This window comes from Eretmochelys imbricata, chromosome 5 (assembly GCF_965152235.1).
Source record: "Eretmochelys imbricata isolate rEreImb1 chromosome 5, rEreImb1.hap1, whole genome shotgun sequence".
Classification (NCBI taxonomy): Eukaryota; Metazoa; Chordata; order Testudines; family Cheloniidae; genus Eretmochelys; species Eretmochelys imbricata.
The window spans coordinates 95991157-96006237 of NC_135576.1; the positions used below are offsets into that span (position 1 = coordinate 95991157).

Here is a 15081-nt window from a genome sequence, read left to right on the forward strand (position 1 = left end):
TGCATCATGACTAATCTGTGGCCTAGAATAATCACCCCTAGCAATGCACTACCCTGAGATTCTAAATAGCTTGAAAGGACAATGTCAGCTTTGGTAAGACAAAAAGTTTACCTACCAAGAGAGCAGCCTCTCCGTACATTAAGCAAATATTCCTATTTATTTTAAACCAATTGTTTAAATGTGACAAAACACAAGCAGACAGAAAACCTGTAAGGCCATAGAAAACTTACAATAAACAAAGGGCATGGTTCTCCTCTCATTTACAGTAGTGTGAATTGGGGATAACATCATTGGAATCAACAGAGCTATACTGCCGAGACCCCAAAGTGTTGTACATGAGTGCAAGTCACACCCCTTTTTTCCTCTACATTTTTTTAGCCATAGGATGGATAGCTTGAACTTAAATAAATACTCAGGAGGAAATAATTAAGTTAAGACCTTCAGGAATGGGCTGTTATCTCTCTAGACAAATATTTTTGCTCTACACCAGGGTTTATACTCTCCCTTTAGCTATATACTCTTGAAATTAGCAGATGTGTAGCATATTCAAAAGCTCTGAGAGTGATGGTGGTGTGAGGACCACAGGTCAAAACATTTAGGGTGAAAAATTACAAGATCATTGAATTCAACCCCCTCCTTATATTCCATAAGGATATAGATTCCTTATGGAAGACAAATCAGATATTAAACTGATATTATACAACATATTATCCCACAGATTATTTCCATATGAAAAAATATAACTTTTTGTAATTTCCTTCCTTTTGTTGTTGCTGTTATAGAAAATCTTTCCTTTCTTTCTTTCTTTCTTTCTTTCTTTCTTTCTTTCTTTCTTTCTTTCTTTCTTTCTTTCTTTCTTTCTTTCTTTTCTCCATCAACCAGAACAACACAGTCATCTTTCTACAAGCAGCAATCTCAATTCTGAATAATAAAACAGCACTCTGAACTACTGCAAAGACTCACATAATTCTGCATCAAGTCTGGGTGGGTTCTCTCAATGCCATCATCCAGGATGGTGATCACGACATTCTTTCCGGTGTAGCCTCTCTTCCAAGCACCTACTATGTTCATATCTGACTGACAGTGATGAGTGTTATCACTGCAGTGCTAAAGAGAGAAGAGGAAATAAATGCATTGGATGTTGGAGATAATTGAACAGTGGGGGGAGGGAGGGTTGGGATATTAGCTTATTCATTATCATAACCAATTAAATTATCAGCAGATGACTGTAGTGATTTGAATTGCAAATACGGAAGATCAGTGTCTTCATTAACAAATACCAGGATAATTTAAAAGAAACGCTAAATGAAATGGAAATCACTAGAACTGCTTATTTCTTTTTAAATACCCAACAGTAGAAAAGGGCAGCTATTAGCTATGATGCCCAATTAGAAGTCCTGCATAAAATGAAACAAATTTTTTTTTCTGACCATTTGATGTGCTCACTGGAAATGTGCATTTGAATTTTTCAGCAAAACAAATCATATGCAGATAAGTCTGTAGAGAAACATCTGTAGAGATAAGTCTGTAGAGAAACAGCCCTGGAAACAAAACTTGCTTTTTGGAGTTTCTGTGCTGTATAATTTCTTTACTGGATGTCTGGAAACTAATCCAGATTCGTTTCTATCTACAAAAAAAGGCTTTTGGCAGGTTTTGTGCAATATCAGCAGGAGATGAGCAGCACTTAAGAACCTGTAACCAAAACAACCCTCTGAAAAACTTGCAGTTTAAGATGCCTGATGAATTGTAGATGGCTATAAGTCAACATGTCGGGGTACAACTTGCTGACGAATGGCTGTGGAGAGAGCTTAGAGTACCTAAAAATTGAATGACTCTCCTGTGACATGAGTACATCCGCCATTTATATGAAAAAATCTGTCTTGCTATGGAAATGAGAAATGACACTTGGGTATTCATATACCCCCACTAGCAACTCTCTGACCCATAAACAAAGTGGTTCCCTATGAAGCCCGAACCATTCAGACCCTCATCAGTGTTGCTTTTTTCCAACTCAGTGAGAGCAAGGAGGGGAAAAAAAGAAGAAGGAAAGAAAGAAAGAAATGCTTGAACCTAGTATCATAGCAACAGTAGCCACATGAAAGCTCTCAGCGTTCATTCCCCACTCCCCATTTCCTTGCACATGCACCTCAATGTAATGCTTTAGCATTTTGGAAACTGTAAACAGTTCAACTAAATAAAAAGGGACAGATTCTGCCCTGACTTACACACAGGGGGAGGGAATGGGGTAACCCCACTGAAGGCAATTTGTTAGCACAGAATGTGGTGTAAATTAATGTAAGATTACTTCTGAGACGGCTCTTACCACTGCCTCCTTCCATTCACTGCACCTTGATACAATATACAAACCAGTGGATTTCACAGTGTTTATTAGAGGTTACTAAAGCAAGTTTGCTATTAAGCATTGTATAAACAAGGCATTTGTACAACTTTAGGGATCAACTCCAAAGAATGTCTAGCTGAGGATTGAAAGTAGAGTTATGTATATCATTCAAAAATGTGCAGACAGCTTGTTTTATAAGGTTAGCAACACCCTATACTTCCTTTTTTGCACAGTTTGTGCAGTGGCTGCTCAAGACTCTTTGTGATATACAAACAATAATAAAACAGCATCCTGAACTGCTGCAAAGACTCACATAATGCTTCATCAAGTCTGGGTGGGTTCTCTCAATGCCATCATCCAGGATGGTTACCATTGCAGTGCTTGATTATAAAGATTATAACAGTGCTTCGCACATAGAGTTCCCTTGTTTTTTTCGAAGTGCACTACAATCTTCAAACCAATCAATCTTCACCAAACAGCTGTGAGGTAGATAAATATGACTACTGACATTTTACAACTGGGAAAATGGAGACATGAAGGGTGAAGCGATTTGCCCAAGGTCACAGAGCAAGTCATAGGTGGAAGTGGGATGGGAGTTCCTGTCTCCCTGCCTCAGGGTCAATTTACTGAACTATGCTGACTCACCACTCTGAGATGATCATGCCTTACATATTTACCAGACACCTGTGAGCTAGAGGAGTAGACTTATTAGCCAGAAGCCAATACTAAAAGTAAAGTATTCTCCAGCAGGTCGGAGGTGGGGCACATAATCCCTTCAGTCTGATGAAAGACAGAAACTCCACCCTTCCTTTCTTCCTGGTTGCTGGGAATGAAGAAAGGGGAAAATGACTCCCAATGACCAACATGCAACCCACCACTAGATCTTTACTCCTCTCCTCCCTTTCTTTAAAATGAGCAGCAGCCCTTGGGGTGTTCTGTTCCTAGGCTTGTCCCTTTCCCCCTGGGGAAGAACTAGCAGTTCTGGCTGCTCTGCTTCTTGGTCTAGTCCAGTGGTTCTCAACCTGTGGTCCATGGGCCGCTTGTGGCCCAATCAGCACAGCTCAGTGACCCATGTGACATCCTCAGGGCCATACGGGTAGTATTGGATGTGGCCCACAATAGTAAATAGGTTTAGAACCACTAGTCTAGTCTCACCACTTGCCCCGGGCAAGTGTGTGGGTGTTTGGTTCCTATTCCCCTGAAAGGCCCTTGGACCTCTACCAGAAGATGATTCCTTTCTCTCTCAGCGATGTCAACAGGCTGCCCATGCCTGAATATCTGCTTCTGGGGCAGCAGCAGAGGTTCCCATTGGCCTCTTTCCTACACTGATGTACAAAAAAGCAAGACAAGATACACCTACCCCATTAGCGAATGATTAACTGATTCTTCTGATATACTGTGCCAGATCCTGGCCCGCACTTTGTGCCCCAGCACTGGGAAGACAGCCAAACTAAATGGGTGGTCAGAGAATCCCCTGGCAAAGGAGAATCTCCAGAAAGTATAGAGCTGGCATATCTCTACACCCAGTCCATCCTTCAGCCATAGCATAGGGGGCATATAAGGGATGAAAAGGTGGTATAAAGCCACCATCATTCCCATCCCCATCTCTGCCAAGCACATAGCAACTGCAGCTGAAGATGGAGCTCATCTTTGTTAAAATCCATCCTTTCCTTTCAACCCCTACTACTAACAACATCTTTGTCATCTCTCATCATGCCTATGGATCCTCTTCATCCTCCTCTCACCTCTCCCTCCTAGTCTAGGCAAAATGCTGCTATTAGAATCATCTTTCTCTCCTGCTGCTCCGAGCAGTTCTCTGCCTCCATGCTCCCATCTCCTTCATTCTCTCCTGTCTCTGGCTCCCTTTCTTTTTTCCACATCAAGTTCAACCTTTTCTCCACCACAAATCCCCTGCCTCACAATCAGCTCCTCTCGCCCCAAAATTGCACCACAAACTGTACCCCACACTCTAAACTGGCATAGCATTTTTCAGGCCAATCTGATTAGGTATATCAATTTTAAAGCCGTTTGAAAATTTAGCTTTTAATAGAAATGCTCTTTCAACCTCAACTACAGTGCAGTTAAGCACAGCCGCCAACTTCTTGTCCACTATAAATTCTCTCCTCCACCTCTTTAAATCCCTCCTTCAAAATCACTTCTAGCGAGAAATCTCCAGTGTAGACTTCCATTCTATCATTCTTCCTTAACTGTATTGTGTTTAAACTTTATTTTCTGTTTCATATTCATCTGTCTGAATTACGTTGTCAGATCCTTGGGACAGGGACTTTGTGTTGTAAATGTTTGAAAGCACTGTGTAGATTTACAGAGCTACCTAAATAATAAATAGTCATTAAAATAAGAAAGCAAGTGCCTAAAATTAATTGGACTTTGTGTCAATGGGCAAGTACTGAAGCATCTTATTAATTCGCAATAATGTCAGTGTATTTTCTCTGTTCCCTCTTTTTGGAACATGATTTTTTGTGTGTCTGCAGTTGTAGTTTTTGCCCCCAGTCCTGCTTAACTTTACATAAGCACATGAGTTATCCTACTTCAATCAATGGAACTACTAAGATGCATTAAGTTAAATTTGCAGGATTGAGGCTTAATTTATCTTAACCTCTATTGATGTGAAGTTCTAAGGATAATTTTTATATTTGGTTGGCTATTTTAAAATATTGATTAGTTGTCAAATCTATCCCAGCAGTAACCAGACCAAAAAAAAAAACCACACAAAAAACCCACAACAACCAACTTTGTTAACATACAAAACCTTGGGAGTTGCAGGTTTTTACCAGATCCATCCATATAAGTATTGCTGATTGATTTCTCCACCTCCGCCACAGAGAAGAGGCAAGTACGTGGAATCCTACCTTCCCCCGGACAAGTTAGTTTAGTCACAGTAAAAGAGCATCATTTTAGCATACATTGTTTTTGCCCACTGCCTGAAGGATATCATTGAAAGGAGTAACAACCCCTCACCCAACATAATTTGACTGAGTTTTTTAAAAGGCAGTTAAAGGCTGATGTTTCTCTTTGTAGTGTTTAACTGCAAAACATTAATGACACTACAGTTAGCATTTAATCAGAAACCTATGCAGGGGCAGAGAGACTCGTGTTCCAAAAATGCTTAGGAAGCAAGAAGGGTGTTTTGAGGAAAATTACTGATCTAGAACTTCCCTCAGACTTGCAGTTCAAGTCTCATAGAGGTGAGAGGCCAAAAGAATCACTTGAATGTGGACAGTTTGGAAGCTATTCCTGCAATTAAGAAACAGGCACAGTGTTTAAAAGAAGTGATTCAGCTATTAAAGGGGTTTTCTGCAATCTGCTACATTCTTTCAATGCTAGACTTGTGCCTGGAGTTTCGTAGTTATTGTGTTACATACTCTCTCATAAGAACAGCCATACTGGGTCAGACCAAAGGTCCATCTAGCCCAGTATCCTGTCTTCCGACAGTGGCCAATGCCAGGTGCTTCAGAGGGAATGAACAGAACAGATGATCATCAAGTGATCCATGCCCTGTTGCCCATTCCCAGTTTCTGGCAAAAAGGCTAGGGACACCATCTCTAACCATTGATGGACCTATCCTCCATGAATTTATCTAGTACTTTTTTGAACCGTGTTATAGTCTTGACCTTCACAACATCCTCTGGCAAGGAGTTCCACAGGCTGACTATGTTGTGTGAAGAAATACTTCCTTTTGTTTGTTTTAAACCTGCTGCCTATTAATTTCATTTGGTGACCCCTAGTTCTTGTGTTATGAGGAGTAAATAATATTTCCTTAATTACTTTCTCCACACCCGTCATGATTTTATAGACCTCAATCATATCCCCCTCTTAGTTGTCTCTTTTCCAAGTCTTGTTAATCTCTCCTCATACAGAGGCTGTTCCATTCCCCTAATCATTTTTGTTGCCCTTTTCTGAACCTTTTCCAATTCCAAAATATATTTTTTGACATGGGACAACCATATCTGCATGCAGTATTCAAGATGTGGGTGTATCATAGATTTATATAGAGGCAATATGATATTTTCTGTCTTATTATCTGTTCCTTTCTTAATGATTCCCAACATTTCTGTTAGCTTTTTTGATTGCTGCTGCAGATTGAGTAGATGTTTTCAAATGTAGCTCATTGTCTTTATCATTATCTTAACGTTTTGTGCCTGGTGTGCTAATTTCAGAGGTCTGATACTGGCTATATCCAGTTATGGATCAATACCAAAAAGGAATTGACAGAGTGAGGAACCAGTAATCATCTTAAAGTCAATATTCTAGAGCCAAAAATGAATTTTGAGGAAAGCTATACACCGGACCCTCACTCGAAAGCGGGATTTGGGATCCATACCAAGTACCACATTATAGTGGGGACTGTGTTAAAATGAAATTACTGTATACAGTAAATGTCACATCCATAAAGTATAGAAAACCTCAGAAAATAAACTCCTACTTGAAGGAAACAATAAACGAGAAAAAAAGTGTTGTTTTATTAGAGATTTATAGTAGACATTACAATAAACTAGTCTAGTTTTTCTTTAAAAAGTCGGTGAGTTGCTTTTGCTTCTTGCTGCTGTGCCGCTTCTGCTAAGCAAACTGCAAAAGACTACGTAGCTGCATAATTTTTATAGGCTCAAAGTCTTGCATCTCAAACCATCTCAAAGCAGTCTCTAAGCCAGCTATGGTTGCAATAGACGCTGGAACAATGTCCACTTCATCTTCCTCTTCTTCTTCCACAGCGAAGGCCAATTCTTCAGCTTCTGGAATGTTGTTTGGTTGTACGGCCTGAAGAATTTCGTCATCCATTAGACTGTCAGCAACGGGACAAAATTCTTCTCCTTCATCATTGCCTCTTATCCAGGACTCGATATTTTGTGGCAGAGCAGTTACCCCGAGCCCGGACAGTTGCTGGCACAGCTCCTGCATCCACTCCATGTCTGTTCTTCCAACTTCCTCCTCTGTAAATCCCTTCAAGTCGAATTCCTCGTCAGACTGTGATCTGCTTTCTTCATTTTCTTCCAGGAGCGGGTGGCCAAACGACTCTTTCAGTCCCACCATCCAACAGCGGTTTATCGTTTCAGCGCATAATAAATTCCAGGAATCGCCACCAATGTAAAAGAAGTCTTTTGTAGTCAACTTCTTCAGAAAATCAGTGACAGACAACTCGTTTCTATCATTTGTCATACCAAGTTCCGTCGATAGTGCTGCTTAAAAATGGCAATAACACCTTGATCAAGCGGCTGGATTTTGGAAGTCGTGTTTTTAGGTAAGTATGCAACCTGTATTTTACCGTCACAGGTTCGGAGTCTTTCGGCCAGAGGACATACTGGACAGTTGCCTAGCAAATAACGGCCTTTTCTTCTAAGCATTTTGCCCGCAAATGCTTTCGCACAGAAGGGACAAATTCAGTGAAGAACCATTGTTCAAAAATCTCTCTTGTCATCCAGGAATTTTTGGGGTTCTTGTACAAAAACGGCAGGCAATTCACATTTACGTGACGAAAGCACCGACGCATGCGAGACTTTCCAATGCACAATGGTTTTAATTTATGCTTGCCTGTTGCATTCACACAAAACAATACAGTAAGGCGATCTTTTGCCTGTTTATATCCTTTTTTCTTACATTCATCTGTTCTAACAGCCAGGGTTTTATCGGGCAACATTTTATAATAAATTCCTGTTTCCTCTGCATTGTAAACCTGTTCCTCCGAGTAACCCTCTGCCTGCAAAATTTCCCTCAGCTTCACAGGGTATGATTGCTCAGCGTTGTAATAAACAGAGTGTTTTTCTCCTGAAACTGCAATCTGAGAGATTCCGTGTCTTTTCAGAAATTGCCGTAGCCAACCCAAACTCGCCTTAAAATTGCTGAATTCGCCATTACGTTTCCGGTTGAATTTTTCCACTTGCATGGCTATAAGTGAACCAGAGATTGGAATGCCTTTCTGCTGTTCTTGCACAAACCACGTGTACATCGCAGAATCAAGATCGGCATCATTCGCTAAACAGGCTCGTTTTCTTTGAAGGCCATGCTCTTCATCCAGGTTATGAATGTAAGTTCCAAGCTGGTCAGCATTCTTTAGCCATCCATGAAAGGTGGACTTGTTAATACCAATATCGCAGCTAATCTTTGCCTGGGTTTCGCCATTTCTAAGTCGTTCGATAGCGTCCAATTTCTCCTGCACCGAGTAAGCCTTCCTTTTGTCCAACATTTTTGACATCTTTTTTCTAAAGGTAAATATTGTACCTGCAAATTTTTATTACATTACATTTGTATGACGTTCTAGGCCTACAGTAATCGTCTTAGGGCTTGTCTACACTACCGCAGGGTCGACCTCCCATTGACTGCGCTTGCGCTCCTCGTTCGGTGGAGTACTAGAGTGGACAGGAAAGCACTCAGCGGTCAATTTATCTCATCTATAATCAAAAAAATTGTACTGTACAGTACTTAAATTTGGGATCCATGGCCATGACTGCATTATATGCGAATTCGTGTTATATAGACGCGCGTTCTAGCGAGGGTCCGGTGTATAAGGCATTCTATTCTGTCTTCGACAAGTTTTTAACAGCCAATTTCTCATGAATTGTTGATGTTATGCCCTCTGAAAGCTATCACATGGTACAAAGCACTGGTTTCCAGCAGTTCTTGCGTTAACAGTGGTTAAAGATCATGTGAAAGATCTGGCAGATCTCGAACTGATTTGGTGGAACAATACAAATACTTTAAAGCCCAGTAAATCTTCCAACCATTAGCCCCCCAACCAGAAATTAACAGGGAAAAAAGATCCTTGTAAAAAGACGGGCTCTTCCTGATTTTCATGTAGAACAGTAGTAAAAAAAGAGTCTTGCCATAGACAGTAGACCTTGCAGTTTATGGTACACATTCTTTAGGTCTAGGAGCTTCATCCACTGTACTATACAGCATGATATAATATATGATGTGATAAAGTTTTACAGGGTCACACAGGTAGAACAATAAGAATGGTCAAGGGCAAATTATTTGGACTTGATCAGCTCCTAAAATCCATGCATGGAGGGGACAGAACTGCATGGGGCCAAGAGGTGGATCTTGGTTAACCAAGGAGTTGTCAAGGGAAGAGACCTTCTGCCTCTTCTGTGAGAGGAAATTCAGTGTTGGACATTTGGTTAACCACTAGCTGCCAGGATGTTATTCTCAGCTGGTCAGTAAATATATACAAGCAGCAAAGTTTAGTTTCCCTTAGCTTTAGTGGAGATGGCTTACTGGTGCCAGGCTCAAGTTCATTTGGTACTTTTGATATGAAACAAGCTTCATTTTTGAATGGAGGGGAGGAAACATCAGTTACCACAGTGAAGGATGACCTTCTAAAAGTCTAAATAGACAGATAGATCCACTGTTATAGTGACCCATATGATTCAATATAAGCAAAGAAAACATGTTTTCAGGAACAGTATAACTCAGGAATGAGTTAAATTAGGCAGTTAGTAAATTGTGTTTACTGAGGGATAATGTTTTTTAAAATAATGCTTTTTTTCAAGAGTGTTTATCACATTTTTAATGTTGAGTATAAACTCTTCCATCAGAGCTAGCAATAAATGAAAGGGGGATGTTAATGATTAGGAGGAGTTTTTGCAGGAAATAAACATTTTAGTTTTCGTAAATGTAATCTAATATTTATTGCATGTTAAATAGGAAACACTGTCTGCATAGAAACTTCTTTTCCTCTGAATTTCACCCCTGAACAGTTTTGGATCACAGCATTTTAAAGGCCTACAGAGGTTGGAGATATTATATGGACTGATTCATCTCATGCTTGAGATGCTTTCGATTAACTAGCATTTGATGTCTGAAACAACACATTTTACTGAACTGCTACTTTTTCCCATCTGAGTCTCTTTCCAATGAAATATTTGAAAAATATACAGTATTAAATATTTAGTTTCAAATTCATCCCTGGTATAACTTCAACGTATTTGACTGAGTTACACCAGAGATGAATTTGGCGCTTGACCTTTTTGATTTTTCAAGTAAACAAGTAAAATGTATTTAGAGGCCAGTGGGAGGAAACAAATCAAAAACATACATTATTTTATAAGTTTGTTTAAACAGAGAAGCAGAACAGGGAATCAGTGTAAATGGGCTCCTTATATTTATAGAACTATCTATTGGCTATAGGGAAACAAGAACAAGACAACAGAACTTAATTTATCTCTATAAAAAATGAGTTAATGACTCAGGTTACTCTGTGACTTGACACTAAATTTCTAGTCTTCCCAAAAGGAGAACAGTTCAGAATATAGTTAGCTCACATATACACTGAGACTATTCTATCATTTCTCATCACTGGAAATTTTAAAATAAAAATTAGATATTTTTCTGAAACATCTGCTCTGGTTCAAACAGAAATTAATTCTGGAAGTCCTCTGGCCAGTTGTACAGGAAGTTGGACTAAATAATCGTAATGATTCCTTCTGGCCATATAATTTATTAATCGATTCTACCAAGGACTATAGGTTCAAAGCTTTTCTTTTTCTTTTCTATGTACTAGTTTATCAAGTATTCATATTTATTTGGTAAGAATTAACCTTGTGACTACACACACACAGAGATTTGCTACATGTTGACTGATGGTATCATCAGCTCCATGATACCACTAAATTAATTTACTTATTAAATTAATTACGGTTCAAGTATAAAACAACAAAAAAATGAAAGTCACTATTAAGGCAAAATGTTTGGTGTGAAACAATGTTCACTAAATTCCTTTCGAAAAAAGGGAAACGATGCATCATATGATACTGTTCTGCAGTAAAACATGTAGGAGGTAAACCTAGCAAAAAACATTTACTAATGCTCCCCGCATGTGGGATGGATTTTGAGATCACAGAGAGGGTTGGAGATATAACTTACCAATCCTGTGGATCCTAGGAATTCATGAAGAAAGAATCCATCCAGACCCATGGATTCAGAGCCTTCTTTGGGCTCTGTGGCACCATCTTTCACTTGGTAGCCACGTGCCCTGAGGATGCTTCCATTATACATATACCCTACACTCCTCAGCCTGGCGGAACATCAGAGTGGATCGGAAGTTAATGCTGTTTTCACCTGCTTTAACTCCTGTCTAAGAAAAACTGTGGAAATCCTGTTGGAAGAAGCATATGCACGGAGAGGCTGTTCCCTGCCCTGAACTGTGCATCCTCACCCAGAGTGGTGTTATTCAGGAAGGGGGAATTATTCCACAAATACATCGTTCTTTCTATTCTGCCATTTTTGTGGCCTGTGCATTGTGCTTTTATGTGACCTCCATTAATTCCCACAAAAGAAAGAAGTATCAGAGAATTTTATTGAGTCTTATGACATATGGTCCTTTTCTTAAAGTGCCATGGAGACATGTGATTACACTAAACGCATATGTCACGTTTTAAAATTCATGTCTTGTTTGCCCTGAATGACTCTATGATGACCAGAAAACTACTGAAATCAGAAGTGAACCCTGAGAGGTGGGAGTGTCCCAGAGCTTGGGCTGTAGCCTGAGCCTGAATGTCTGCACCACAATTAAACAGACCCTTAGCCTGAGCCCCGCAAGCCCAAGTCAGCTGGCATGAGCCAGCTGCAGATGTCTAATTGCAGTGTAGACATACCCTCTACACTTGCGGTGGCATGCAGGATATGTGTAGCTACATGCCACAGAGAAAAGCAGGTCTCATCCACACTGCAATGTGTAGCTACATGCAGCAGTGAAAGGCTTTGGCAGCAGGGAAAGGATCCAGCAGCTCCCAGAGCAGCCAAAGCCTTTCACTGTGGTGTGGAAAGTCTTGAGCAATGAGAAGGCAGCGGTGTAGTGCAGATGTGGGAAGCAGTGCTTGGACATGTTGAGAGCCGTGTAGGGTATATACCATAAAGTTCTGGGCATGTCTTCACTTGCCTAAAGTTCTGGGCAAGCGTCTCACTTCTATTGATGCCTGTGCTGGGGGTTGTGCAGTGTCTGCAAGCTACATGCCAACATCACTGTAGTCATAGCCTTAGTGCTACATCAGGTAGGTTTGAGAGTGTGGTGCAGAGCAGAGTGTGGAGGGTTTTAGTTGATTTTATTTCCTTAGGACTTCTTTGTCCTCAAAAATTGTATTGCTGTAACTATACAAGTATAGCAATACAAAGGCGCTTTATACAAGTATAGCTTATTCCTGTAGGGAAGGGGGGAAAGGTACACCAATATAAGGCACCTTTACCAGTATAACTGCATCCACAGTATACCAATATAATTATTTTGGTAAAAGCTCACGTCCCTATCTGGCATAGTTATACTGGTACAAAATCTAAGTTTAGACCAGGCCTTATCTTTTGAAAGAAAGGAGATACAAACAGCTTTCTTTATCAATAAGAGTCTTTACACTTTTCAGAGATCACCAAAGTCAGGGGAAAAAAAGAGAGGTAGTGGGTGACAGGAAGGCCCAGAACAGAGTTAAAGAGATCAGAGCAAAATGAAGCTGGGGAACACACTCCCAGAAATTAATCTACAGTACAAATTATTAATGTCATAATCATTTATTCTTGTCTCATTTCTATAGTATTTTGCTTTGTGTTACTGTTATGACCTTGTCTCTTGGAGGCGCCTTGTTCCCTTTACTTGTCATCATTCACGCTGTTCATTCACCTCCACAGCTCCTGTCAAATAGAACTGACTTCTTGTATCCCTCTGCCTTATCTCCTGTCAAATCTTGGCTGAAAACATATCTTTTCTCCCTTATTCATGCCTCTTCATTTCTCCTTCACTTTGTTGTTATTTTCAGCTTTATGGCTGTATTATTTAACTGTGTAAATTGTTGTAGGAGACAATTTGTATGAAAAATACCATACAAAGTAAAGTGGCAGCATAATAAAAGGAAGAGAAAAGAAAACTCTCATAAAGAGAATTTCAGCTTTTTTTTAAAGCTATTATATTGTATCATGTAAGTACGTGACATGTTTTAAAGATATTTTCAATTTACTTCTTATAATGTAATGGGATTTTTGGAGCTATTAAGGACATCTTGTAAATTTGTAAGCAGACAATTTTGAAATTGTACATTATTTACTCAATACTGCAACCCCTCACAATAAGGTTAATGAAGGGTTTGCCATGTCAGTTTGTACTTTGAAGCTATCATGATGATCAAACAGATAGTCAAATTCATAATGTTAAGGAAATATTACTGATTATGCACAGTTGTCAAACTTTAAACATGAGTATCTTGGCAATCATTAAATACAATGGGCCAAGTGAATTCTGTAGAACAGAGAAATTTAAAATGTACATCCCTGCACCATCTTCCCAAAGCTGAAATCAATCATAGAGCAAAACTGAGTAGGAGGTAAAATGTAAATATAAAAATGTGAATGATAATAGCATCATAGAAATGTAGGGCTGGAAGGGACCTTCAGAAATCATCAAGTCCAGCCACCTGTGCTAAGGCAGCACCAAGTAAACCTAGACCAACCTGTTTTTAAAAATCTCCAATGACGGGGTTTCCAAAACCTTTCTTGGAAGCCTATTCTTCATCTTAACTGCCCTTAGTGTTAGAAAGCTTTTCCTAATATCTAACCTAAATCTCCCTTGCTGCAGATTAAGCTCATTACTTCTTGTTTTACCTTCAGTGGACATGAAGAACAATTGATCACCGTCCTCTTTATTACGGCCCTCAACGTATTTGAAGACTGTTGTATGTTCTCCTCTCAGTCTTCTTTTCTGAAGACTAAACATGCCCAAATTTTTTAATCTTCCCTCATAGGTCAGTTTAATAATTTTTACCATCCCCATTTTACAGAAAGGGAAACTTTGAGATCTACTGATGAAAAGCACCACCTAAGAAATAGGCTTTATTTAATAATTTTTGTCACTCTCCTCCGGCTTCTCTCTCTAATTTGTCCACATCCTTCTTGAAGTGTGGCACCCAGAATCGCATCCAGTATTCCAGCTGAGACTTCACCAGTGCCACATACAGCAAGATAATTACTTCCCATGTCTTCCATACAACACTCCTGTTAATACACCTCACAATCACATTAGCCATTTTTGCAACTGTATCACTTTGTTGACTCGTATTCAATTTGTGATCTACTATAATCCAAGATTCTTTTCAGTATTATTAGCCAGTTATTCCCTATTTTGTAGTTTTGCATTTGATTCCTAAGTGTAGTACTTTGCACTTGTCTTTATTGCATTTCATCTTGCTGATTTCAGACCAATTCCCCAATTTGTCAAAGTCATTTTGAATTTTAATCCTGTCATCTTCCAGTTTAGTATCAACCACAAATTATATAAGCATACACTCCACTCCATTATCCCAGTCATTAATGAAAATATTAATTATAATTGGGCGTTAAGAATGTTTTATTAAATACCAAATGAATACAATTCTGCAATCATGCAAGTAGGCTTCTTAGTTTAAAAAAATCCTAGTTAAGAAGGGAAGTGAAAGTGGCAATTAATTTTTTTAAAATATAAAACAAATGGAAAATTGGGAAGTTGATAGCAATGAGTAGAAATAGGCAGTTATGCAATGCAGACAGCGGATAAAGGAAGCTAAAGGTATAATCGTAAAATCTACAGCCAGTAGGGTTAAGGATAATAAAAAAGGAATTCCTTAAATCGATCAGGAACAAATGAAATCCTAACATTGGAATCAGTCCAATATCAGACAAGGATGGTTAAATTGTCAATCCTGATGCTAAAAAATCTAAATTATTCAATAAATATTTCTGTACTATATTTGGAAAGAAGCGGGATGATGTAT

At 39.2% G+C, this 15081-nt stretch overlaps 1 protein-coding gene across 2 annotated transcripts in view; it reads right to left on the minus strand.

Moving 5' to 3' along the window:
* PCSK5 (proprotein convertase subtilisin/kexin type 5) overlaps window positions 1-15081 on the minus strand; it is a 299090-nt gene that overhangs the window by 202162 nt on the left and 81847 nt on the right. For both annotated transcript variants that reach the window (XM_077816394.1, XM_077816397.1), the window contains exon 4: window positions 964-1107. In XM_077816394.1, the coding sequence (XP_077672520.1) occupies window positions 964-1107 (144 nt within the window). The remainder of the gene's footprint in view (window positions 1-963; window positions 1108-15081) is intronic.